Source organism: Carcharodon carcharias, chromosome 20 (genome assembly GCF_017639515.1).
Source record: "Carcharodon carcharias isolate sCarCar2 chromosome 20, sCarCar2.pri, whole genome shotgun sequence".
NCBI classification, from domain to species: domain Eukaryota; kingdom Metazoa; phylum Chordata; class Chondrichthyes; order Lamniformes; family Lamnidae; genus Carcharodon; species Carcharodon carcharias.
The window spans coordinates 71895437-71907760 of NC_054486.1; the positions used below are offsets into that span (position 1 = coordinate 71895437).

Below are 12324 nucleotides of genomic sequence, written 5' to 3' on the forward strand. Positions count from 1 at the left end.
GAGGCTTGGGAGCTAGATTCAACAGGGCAGGGTGGAGGGGAAACACAGGGGTTGGGTTGAAATAATTTGGAGTATGTCGCTGATGGACACAGGGTGCACAATCAGAAGGCACCCTCACCCCCAGCACAGCCACAAGACTCAGCAGGTTTTATTGGGCAGCCTGGACACTTGGTACCAACCTCCCCTGCCACTGGTAAAATACCAGCAGTTGCAGGAGGATGCTCTTAAGTAACCATTAATTGGCCACTTAGCTTCAATTGGGCCATGGGTAAGTGGGCTGTCCGACACCTCCCCCACTGTGGGTACAATACCTGCAGGGGTGGGGACGGGCGAGTGGTCAATGGGCACGGCACCACTATCATGCATCCAATTTTTCAACCTCACGCCTGCCAACTCACCCCAAGGGAAGGTTAAAATTCCAGCCATGGTATACAAAAGAATGCTATGATGGACCTTTATAAAATACAGATTCAGCCTCATGGATAATTGCGTCAAATTCTGAGCACCACACTTTAGGAAGGATGTGAAAGCTTTAGAGAAAGTGCAGAAAAGATTTACAAACATGGTTTTTATGAATATGGTTCCAGGGATGAGAGATTTCAGTTTTGTGGATAGATTGGAGTTTCTGAGTTTGTTCTCTTTAGAAAAGTGAAAGTTGAGAGGAAATTTGACAGAGACGAACAAAATCATGAGGAGTCTGGACAAAATAGATTGAAAGAAACTGTTCCCTTTGGTCAAAGGGTCAAGGACCAGAAATGCTTTAAGATGAATGGCAAGAGAACCATTAGGAGAAGCTTTTTTATGCATCGAGTGACTAAGATCTGGAATGCACTGCCCTAAAGTATGATGGAGGTAAATTCGATCATGGCTTTTAAAAAGGAATTGGATAAACATTGGAAGAGGAAAATAAAATGCAGGGCTATGGGAAAGGGTGAGGGAGTGGACACCCAATGGACACATATGGACATGACATGCTGAATGGCTTCCTCCTGTGCTGTAGCCATTCCATGATTCTATGATGTAAGTAATAACAGGAACAAAGTCAATGATGATTGCCTTACTCTTGATCTATTTAATTACACCACGTATAAATTCTGTGGTTACAAAATATTCAACATGAATTGGAAATTTAATTGCATCGCCTTTCTTGTCAATATAGGGCTGTGAGTTATATCTCTCTAAAGCATTGCAACTTACCTGAGAGCCAGTCAAGATGATGGGCTTTCCTTGGTTCTCACACATGAATGAAAGGGCTGAAGCTGTGTAAGTCATTGTATCTGTACCATGAAGGATCACAAAACCACTGTACTGTTGGTAGTAATACTGAGGAAAAGAATAACATAAAGCTTACAGAGCAGTATTTCTGTCAGAATGGTTTGCTGGATACTCAAGGAATCTACGAGCAGCAGGTTGGATTATTAAGAATAGAACTCATGTCAAGTTATATTCCAGCAATGAATAAATTGCATTTTTATCTTTCATGCTATACACCAGGCACTTCAAGCCACTTTAATTGTGCTGACAATTGAGTTGACAAAATAAGCACCAATATAACAATTGATTTGATCATTTAAGCCCTATGATAGAATTTTACTCTTAAATGACCAACACATTTTGGCCCTGAAATCTGCATGGCCACATCCAATGTAATGGCTGGGATGCAATCACCTGGGACCTCTGATGGTGACCCCACCAAAGTTTGTCTGGGTATTGAGTATGCAGCTGGCAGACTCGCCTACCCTTGGATGATGCAACATGGAGAAGAGTGGCTGATTGTAGGGAGATTGGGGAATTATCAGAAAGAAAGCAACACTGCCTGCCCTCTTTGTAAGAGGAGTGTGTTAAAATTATTATTTTCAATACTTTTTCAATTGAGCTCCAGAGCACAATCCCAGCCTACATCTCCAGGTGAGAGCTACATGCTCCATTTCAGGGCCAGGTGCTTGCCAACTGAGAACCGTGAGAATAATTGGCATTAGAAGTCAGTGCCTCCCCAAGCCCTATCCTCATCCATCTGATTGGTCTGTGTACAGGGAAGCTGGAGCCTCAACCGCTTACAAAGCCCCAAAGAAATATCCAGTGTAAACCTAGGGCCTGGCATATATCTGGGTCCTGGTCTCACGTGCAGTTCTGTTGGCAGAGTCCTGCAGAGGTATGATCAAAAGGTTGCAGAAATGCAGTACATTTATATTTACTCAGATTTATTGCTGATATCTGTTTTCTATATTTAAGTGTCATCTTAAGACAGTTTAAAAATGTAAAACAGTATGTTTATTCAATAAAAACATTATGCATATAATATGATGCCGAACTGTTATCACTACATTTAAATCAATAAAACAGCTTTATCCTGGCCCAAAACCAAAACAGAAATACCTGGAAAAACTCAGCAGATCTGGCAGCATTGGCGGAGAAGAGCAAAGTTGACGTTTCAAGTCCTCATGACACTTCAACAGAACTAAGTAGAACTAAGTCAACTTTGCTCTTCTCCGCCGATGCTGCCAGACCTGCTGAGTTTTTCCAGGTATTTCTGTTTTTGTTTTGGATTTCCAGCAACCGCAGTTTTATGTTTTTATCCTGGCCCATCCACTTTTATGGTTGGCGGACAGGCCAGGAAAAATTGCTTTCAATTGCCTCCTTAATGAGCTTAAATGCCAGCTTAATTGTTGGCAGGTGCGCTTCTGACTGCTGCAGACGCCCGCCGAGCGAGATGTCGCGCGAGCCCGCAATGACATCGGGATGTTTGCCTGACATCATCCTGTGCTATTTTACGGCCAGGCGGGTCAGGCGTGTATACACCCGTGGGACGTAAAATCCTGGCCCATGACTCAGCAGCTTTATTGTACTAGACATTGATAAAAACCTACTGCCTAAAGTTGTTAGATTCCTGCTGACCTTAAACGCTATTGATCATTCTAGGATGAATTACCTTTGTGTTGAAGCATATCTTTTGGGCTGTCAAAAGGCCCAGTAACAGAACTCATGCCTCCCCTTAGTACCCATGGAATCCATCAAGACTGGTATGCTGGAATGGAATGCCCAGAGTATCTGAAAACATCCCCACCACCACCCTTGAAATGCAAACTACCGTTGCGATGAAGGAATGGTTGCGAGATTAAGAGGCCATTTCACTCACCCATTCAGGATTTCAGACAAGAGCTCAACTAGGGCAGAAACCTAATCCAAGTTCTGCCCAAAATTCCCATCCAATGGCAAGAGATCTGCCTGAAATACTGTCCTTCATACTAAGAAATTCAGGCCTTTACGATTTGGCTTACATGACTCCTTAGTTTATCTGTAAAATCCTCTAACCTGAGATAACCATCTCAACTCACCTGTATATCAAGCACAATTTTATCCCAATTATCTGTGGTCATGTTACAGGAGTCCAGCAAAGGTGAATGTTCAAGTACAGTGTATATGATCCTTTTCCTCGATTTAGATAGACTGTAAACAGAATAAAAGGCAATTACATTTCTAACATGGATAATGTTTAAAACCTATTCAATGTCAATAAATAGGTCACCAACTAAACTTTGCTTGTGTCTCACACATACAACGTGACATTCTTGACAATAAATAGAGCTAAAAACTATCTAATTTCTGTGCCAATAAAATCTGGTTTATTTCCCCCTTACTAACCCACCTTGTAATTCTTTTAGCCATTTATTGTCTCTTAAATAACTGTCAGTTTTGAGTCTTTTGTTATTTATTACCTATTTCATTCAAGCCTTTATTACCTCGAGATTGAACTATTCCAACACAGTCCTGGATAATCTTCCACATTCTGTAAACTTGAGGTCATCTTGCTGCACATGTCCTTACTTATACAAGTCCTATTCACCTATCAACCCTGCGCTCACTGAACTGCAGTGGTTCAATTTTAAAATGCTCTTCTTGTATTCAAATCCCTCCTTTGCCTTGCCCCCTTCCTACCTCTTTAATCACCTCCTGCCCAACAGTTCTCCAAGATGTCTGCAATCATCTAATTCTGGCCTCTAGCGCATCCCCAATTTTAGTTGCTCCACCATTGGTGACCATGCCAACTCTCTTCAATTCTCTACCTCTCTTTCTTCTTTTAAGATGCTCCTCATTTTTGCTATACATAAATTGACTTAGATCTTGAAATACAGAGTAGATATTCAAAATTTGCCAGTGATACCAAACTTAAAGGAGAGGCAGATAGTAAGGATAATACAAATCGCCTGCAACATGAAATAGATAGGCTAGCAGAATGGGCAGGCAATTGGCAGATGGAATTTAATATAGAGAATTGTGAGGTATATTTGCTAAAAGAATAGGATATAGACTTAATGGCAGTTAAAGAGTGTGTAGGAACAGAGAAACCTGGGGTGCATGTATATTGATATTTGAAAGTAGCAAGATATGTTAAGAGAGTGGTTAGCAAAGAATATGGGATCTTAGGCTTCATAAATAGAGGTATGAGCACAAAAGCAGGGACGTTAAGCTGAACCTTAATAAAGCTCTGGTTAGGCCACAACTAGATTATTGCATCTAGTTCTGGTCGCCACACTTTAGGAAGGATATGAGGGTCCTTTGGACAGGTGGCTGCTCTATTATGATTGGCAGCCTTGCTCCCTGCCCTTCTGCCCCCGTGATGTTGGGGGATGATGACCCTATTCAACGCCTGGGTGTTGACTGCCTGTTCTCTCTGCCACTTGTGCTGCGCAATCCCTTCTTCCACTTAAGTCTGATGGGGGTGGGTTAATTCCCTGGGCCAGCCAAGACTCGTTTTCCAATCTGTACCTACCTCCCTTCAGCTGGTCAACAATAGACAGCATGTGAAATCCATGAGCCCCCTTCAAAATTCGAACCTGCCCCTCTAATAATCTCTGAATGAGTTTTAATTAGCCTCAATTGGGAGGTGGACGGGATCAGAGTCCCACCCTCCCCTCATCCTAGCAAACATTGCCAGGTCCGGGAATGATGTATTGAAAATGGGATGCCAGCTGACGTCAATGTTTTAGGATCACAACCACCTCCCCACTGCCCCCTCCCCCAACCCCCCACTCTGTTCCAAACCTCAGTGGGGACCTGAAAATGTAGAAGTGAAGTTTATTATTTGCAGAGTTTGATAATAGTTAGGAAAGAATAATTACTCACGGAAGAACAAAAGTATTGTTTTGTGAGTCACAAAAGTCATAAAGTTTGGTTTCTTGAGCATAATCTTCATCATGCAGGATTGTCATTTTTCGAAGGGCTTTGACCAGTGCCCCTGGTTTTGGTACAAGTACTAAAAACAAAGAAAACAAAGTAAATATATATTTGTCACCAAAAGCAATGATCAAACTTGTTCCCTTGAAAGCATTTACTTTTGGCAGCATTGTAATAATTGTTACACTTATCTATCAATGCACACAGAGGTGTTTAGTTTTGAAATTGCCACATTTATACACTTCATATTTACTTCTATGAAATACAAGACTATTAAATAAATTGCAAATAACAAGTCATGTAATTTTCAAGCACCATTCAATTCAAATAGTACTAAAATCCACACACCAAAGCTCCCTCAAAGAGCATTTAGTTACAACTTTTAGCTGTTTCCCACACTTTGATGAAAGCTGATGAAACAGTCATTCAATCCCTTGTTATTATAGGGCCTTTTGTGGACATGCATATCAAAATCTGCAGCAGAGAAATCATATAAGCACAGTACCCATGCAGCATTCAATGAGGAAGAGACAAACACACTTAATTCCCAGCTTTTTGGAGCAGTATTTGAAGCCAAGTCCCAGAGATGGAAGTGCAGCAACCCATCCAACCCTTCACAAATTGAATTTTAATTACACCAATTAATGTAAAGTTTAGCGCATACATCATACCTTCCTACACCAGAACAAAGCAATGTTTGCTAGTTAGTGTAGAAGTCATGGATGTCACAATAAAACCAAGTTTATGAGTATGGATCAATAACAAGGTGACTTCTGTATTTACAACTACACAAATAAGCCTCTATGGCAGCAATTCTAACCTAGCTCACAAGGTGGGAAACCCTCAGGGTCAGGTGGAATGCCACTTTTACATCCCACCTTACCGGATTTTACTCTCCATTGAAGTCAATGAAGGGTGATACTTAAGGGTAGTGGTAATAACGCCAGAGTAGCAGTGGCCCAGGCTAATGCTCTGGAGACACCGGTTCGAATCCCATCATGTCAGCTGGCAGAATTTAAATTCAGTTAATAAATCTAGAACAAAAAAACTAGTGTTGATTATCATAAAAACTCATCTGGTTAACCCTTTAGGGAAGTAAATCCATCATCCTTACCTGATCTGGGCTACATGTGACTCCAGACCCACAGCAATGTGGTTGACTTTTAAATGGCCTAGCAAGCCATTCAGTTGTATCAAGCTGCTACAAAGTCCACAAAAAGGAATCACAGAATCACACAGTGCAGAAGAGACCCTTCGGCCCATCAAGTCTGCACCAACATGTGAGAAACACTTGACCTACCTACCTAATCCCATTTACCAGCACTTGGCCCATAGTCTTGAATGTTATGACATGCCAAGTGCTCATCCAGGTACTTTTTAAAGGATGTGATGCAACCCGTCTCCACCACCTTCCCAGGCAGCGCATTCCAGACCGCCACCACCCTCTGGGTAAAAAAGTTTTTCCTCACATCCTCCCTAAACCTCCTGCCCCTCACCTTGAACTTATGTCCCCTTGTGACTGACTCTTCAACTAAGGGGAACAGCTGCTCCCTATCCACCCTGTCCATGCCCCTCAATCTTGTGCACCTCGATCAGGTCGTCCCTCAGTCTTCTCTGCTCCAACGAAAACAACCCAAGTCTATCCAACCTCTTTTCATAACTTAAATGTTTCATCCCAGGCAACATCCTGGTGAATCACCTCTGCACCCCACCAACAACAACACCCCCCGCCCCGCCCCCCACCCCCACCCCAACCTCAGTGCAACCACATCCTTCCTATAATGTGGCAACCACTACTGCACACAGTACTCCAGCTGTGGCCTCTCTAATGTTCTATACAACTCCAACATGACCTCCCTATTTTTGTGATCTATGCCTCGATTGATAAAGGCAAGTGTCCCATATGCCTTTTTCACCACCCCACTAACATGCCCTTCCGCCTTCAGAGATCTATGGACACACAAGCCAAGGTCCCTTTGTTCCTCAGAACTTCCTAGTGTCATGCCGTTCATTGAATATTTCCTTATCAAATTACTCCTGCCAAAGTGTATCACCTCACACTTTTCAGGGTTAAATTCCATCTGCCACTTATCTGCCCATTTAACCATCCCATCTATTTCTTCCTGTATCCCAAGACACTCAACCTTACTGTTAATCACCCGGCCAATCTTTGTGTCATCCGCAAACTTACTAAGCCTACCCCCCACATAGTCATCTATGTCATTTATATAAATGGTGAATAATAGGGGACCCAGCACAGATCCCTATGGTATGCCACTGGACACTGGCTTCCAGTCACTAAAACAGCCTTCTGTCATTACCCTCTGTCTCCTACAACTAAGTCAATTTTGAATCCACCTTATCAAATTAGCCTGTATCCCCTGTACATTTGCCTTCCTAATAAGTCTCCCATGTGGGACTTTGTCAAAAGCTTTGCTGAAATCCACATAAACCACATCAACTGCACTATCCTCATTTACACACCTGGTCACCTCCTCAAAAAATTCAATCAAATTTGTTAGGCATGACCTCCCTCTGACAAAGCCATGCTGACTATCCCTGATCAAACCTTGCCTCTCCAAGTGGAGATAGATTCTCTCCTTCAAAATTTTCTCCATTAGTTTCCCTACCACTGATGTGAGACTCACTGGTCTGTAGTTCCCTGGCTAATCTCTACAACCCTTCTTAAATAGCGGAACCACATTAGCTGTTCTCCAGTCCTCTGGGACCTCCCCCGTGGCCAGACAGGAATTAAAAATTTGGGTTAGAGCCCCTGCGATCTCCTCCTTTGCCTCCCTCAGCAGTCTGGGACACAAATCATCCGGACCTGGAGATTTGTCCACTTTTAAGCCTGCCAGCACCTCCAATACCTTGTCACTCCCTATATCAATTTGCTCAAGAACCTCGCAGTCTCTCTTCCCGAGTTCTATACCTTCATCCTCATTCTCTTGCGTGAAGATTGATGTGAAGTATTCGTTTAACACTCTACTGATGTCCTCTGGTTCCACCCATAGATTGCCCCCTTGGTCCCTAATGGGCCCTCTCTTTCCCTGGTTATCCTCTTCCCATTGATATACTTATAGAACATCTTGGGATTTTCCCTACTTTTACCAGCCAGGGCTTTCTCATATCCCCTCTTTGCTCTCTGAATTGCTTTCTTAAGCTCCACCTTGCACTGTCTGTACTTCACTAATGCCTCCGCTGATTTGTTCCCCTTGTACCTGCTAAAGCCTCTCTTTTCCTTCTCATCGTATCCTGAATATCTCTGGTCATCCATGATTCTCTGGACTTGTTACACCTTCCTATCACCCTAGAGGGAACATGTTCAGCCTGCACCCTCCCCATTTCCGTTTTGAATGCCCCCCACTGCTCTTCTGTAGATTTCCCCACAAGTAGCTGTTCCCAGTCTACCTTGGCCAGATTCTGCCTTATTTTACTAAAATCCACTCTCCCCCAATCCAAAACATTTTTTAGCAACTTGTTTATTTCTTTGTCCATAACAAGCTAAATTGTACCATGTTGTGGTCGCTATCACTAAAATACTCCTCCACCACCACCTCAGCCACCTGTCCGGCTTCATTCCCCAGAATTAGGACCATCTACATATTGACCTAAAATGTTCTCCTGTACAAATTTAAATAAATCCACTCCATCCAAGCCCTTAGCACTATGGACTGAATTTTTCCGTCGGCGAGCAGGGGCGGGGCCCACTCGCCGACGCAAAAATGACGCGGGATGATGTCGGGGGGAACCCCCAATATCATCCTGCCCCAATTAAATATTCAGGAAGGTGGGGGCGCAGCGAGATCAGCTGTCTGCTCGCTGACCTGTCAATGGCCAATTGAGGCCATCGACAGGATAATTAAAACAATTAAAGGACCTGCCCGTCCAACCTTAAGGTTGATGGGCAGGCCAGGAGCCCTGGCGGCAAATAGAAAAAATATGAAATCTCATCCACTGGCGGGATGAGGTTTCATGTAGGGTTTAAAAAGGTTTATTAAAGTTTCAGTGAAATTTATTAACATGTCCCATTTTGTGAGACATTGTCACATGAGGGGACTTGGCAAGAATTTTTTAAATTTTTTTATTTTTAAAGTTTATAAAGCTGTCAGTGATCTCCCTGAGGCAGCACTTAGCCTCAGGGAGATGTGCACTCTTTCGTGTGCATGCGTGAAAGAACGCACTCTCACTTTTGCGGAATTCCCCCCCCCCCACCCCTGGCCTGTACAGGAAGCGCATAGCTTCCCAACAGATGTCACTGGGTGGGCCTTAATTGGCCCATCCACTTAAAATGGCAGCGGGGCCCGCTTCTCCGGTGGGAATCAGCTCCCCCCCACCGCCGGAGATTGGGTCGGGCCCGCCCACCCAACCGGCAGAAAATTCTGCCCTATGTCTATCCCAAATAATGTTGGGAAAGTTGAAATCACCTAATATAATTACTCTATTGTTATTGTTTTTACACACCTCCACAAATTGTGCACATATTTCCTCCTCAATTTCCCGCTGACTATCTGGGGGTCTGTAATAAACACTTAATAATGTGGTTCCTCCCTTTTTTATTCCTAAACTCTACCCACAAAGCTTCATTCGATGCTCCCTCCAAGTTATCATCTCTCCTTACTGCAGTAACGGACTCCTTAACTAATAATGCAATGTCTCCTCCTTTTTTACCCCCTCCCCTGTCTCGCCTGAAGATTCTATATCCCGGAATGTTAAGCTACCAATCCTGCCCTTCCCTCAACCACGTCTCAGTGATGGCTACAATATCACAATTCCACGTGTCAATCCTCACCCTTAACTCATCTGTTTTACCTGTAAGGCTCCTAGCATTAAAGTAGAGGCCATCAGCCTTGCCTTACTCCCTTGAAACTTAATGCAGCTGTACTCCCTCTGACTTGATTGTTTTATTGTATTCTGATGTGTCCCTATTCTGCTAACATTCTGTGTCCCCTCCCCCTGCCGAATTAGTTTAAACTCCTCCCAGCAGCAATAGCAAACCTGCCTACAAGGATGTTATTCCTACTCTGGTTCAGGTGTAGACCATCCTGCTTGTACAGGTCCCACCTTCCCCAGAAACAGTCCCAGTGATTCAGGAATCTAAAACTCTCCCTCCTGCACCAAATCTTAAGCCACGTATTCATCAGTGCTACTCTCCTATTTCTGTGCTCGCTAGCACGTGGTACTGGGAGTAATCCAGAGATTACAACCTGAGAGGTCCTGTTTTTTAGTCTATTGCCTAACTCCTTGAATTCTTGATGCAAGACCTCATCCCTCTTTCTAACTATGTCATTGGTACCAACATGTACCGTGACTTCTGCCTTATCGCCCTCCCCCTTCAGGATGCCCTGCAGCTTTTCAGTGACATCCCAGACTGTGGCACCAGGGAGGCAACACACCATCCTGGAGTCATGTTGACGGCCACAGTAGGGCCTATCTGTTCTCCTGACTATGGAATCCCCTACTACTATTGCTCTTCCTCCCCTCCTGTACAGACAGGCTGCTTGTGGTGCCAGAAGCTTGGCTCTGTCTGCACTCCCTGGAGGAACCGCGCCCTCATCAGCCTCCAAAATGGAATACCGATTTGCGAGCGGGACCCCAGGGGTTCCTGAAATACCTGCCTATTTCTCTTGGATTGCCTGGTGATCACCCATTCCCTTCCTTCCTCAAGTTCCTTCAGCTGCGGTGTGGACACCTCTCTAACTGTGCTCTCCATGATGCTCTCAGACTCGCACATGCTCCAGTGTCCCCAGCCGCTGTTCCAGCTCTGAACCCAGAGCTTCCAGGAGCTGCAGCTGGACACACTTCCTGCACACATGCTGGTCCCAGGCACTGGAAATGTTCCCGGCTTCCCACATGGAGCACTAGGAGCACACCATGGCTTTGAGCTCTCCTGACATGACTTATCCCTTTAAATTAAACCTTTTAAATCAATTCCTCTAGGTCCCTGCTTTCCTGATCCTCATTACTACAGAATATACAAACTATAAACCACAAAAGGACCTTAAACTATAAGCAATAAAAGTAGTAAATACTTACTCACTCAGGATGAGGTCTGCCCCTTGCTCATGTGCAAGCACACTGAGAGTGTGCTTATAATAGTCCCTTTCTTAAATAAAGCTGAGGTGACCTGAGCTCACTCACACTAGTTAAGCTTCAAATAGTAATCAACACCTATTCAGGCCCTAATCAGGCTTCAGGTGATTGACAGTTAACTGTCACACAGTCAGCTCAGTCGGCTACCTTACCAACCTTTTAACTAGACTACTGAACTTACAAAAATTAAAGAGAAATTAAAGATAAAGACTTACCAATTCAATTCCCACTGCTCACCAAATTGCCAATACCCATATTCACTCTGGCTGTGTTTCACTCAGGATGAGGTCTCTCCCTTGCTCATGTGCAAGCACACTGAAATGTGTGAATTAAACTGGACAGGTCCAGCATCAACCTAGGCATCAGAAATGACAACGGCAAACCTGTCGACCCTGTGAAGTTCTCCTTACGAACACCTGGGGGCTTGTGCTAAAATTGGAAGAGTGTCCCAAAGACTAATCAAGCAACAGCTCATGGAATCATAGCTTATGGATCATGTCCCTGATACATTATCACCATCCTGGGTATATTATGTCCCACGCCAGGACAAACCCAACCGAAGTAGCGGCATAGTGGTATACAGTCGGGAGGGGCTTGCCCTGGGAGCTCCGACTATTGACTCTGGAGCCCATGAGGTCTCTTGGCATCAGGTCAAACAGAGGCAATGAAACCTCCTGTTGATTGCCACCTATCATTCCCCCCTCATGCTCTTCCATGATGAACACTGTCTTGTTTTTTGTTTCAATGATGCACACAGGCTGTCAACATTGTAGCTGAGCTAACTTTGTTGATAACGCATCTTCCTAACATAAACACATTTCTAATAAAAATAGCTGGAAAAACTCAGCAGGTCTGGCAGCATCTGCGGTGAGGAACACAGTTAACGTTTTGAGTCCATATGACTCTTCAACAGAACTAAGTAAAAATAGAAAAGAGGTTAAATATATGCTGGTTTAAGGGAGGGAGGAGGGTAGAGCTGGATAGAGGGCCAGTGATAGATGGAGATAGCCAAAAGATGTCATAGACAAAAGGACAAAGAGGTGTTGAAGGTGGTGA

General features: G+C 44.0%; 1 protein-coding gene across 1 annotated transcript in view; it reads right to left on the reverse strand.

Moving 5' to 3' along the window:
* LOC121292343 (60 kDa lysophospholipase-like) overlaps nt 1–12324 on the reverse strand; it is a 119224-nt gene that overhangs the window by 78027 nt on the left and 28873 nt on the right. Inside the window, 3 exon segments of the mRNA XM_041214195.1 lie at nt 1198–1323; nt 3336–3447; nt 5125–5254. Of these exon segments, the coding sequence (XP_041070129.1) occupies nt 1198–1323; nt 3336–3447; nt 5125–5254 (368 nt within the window).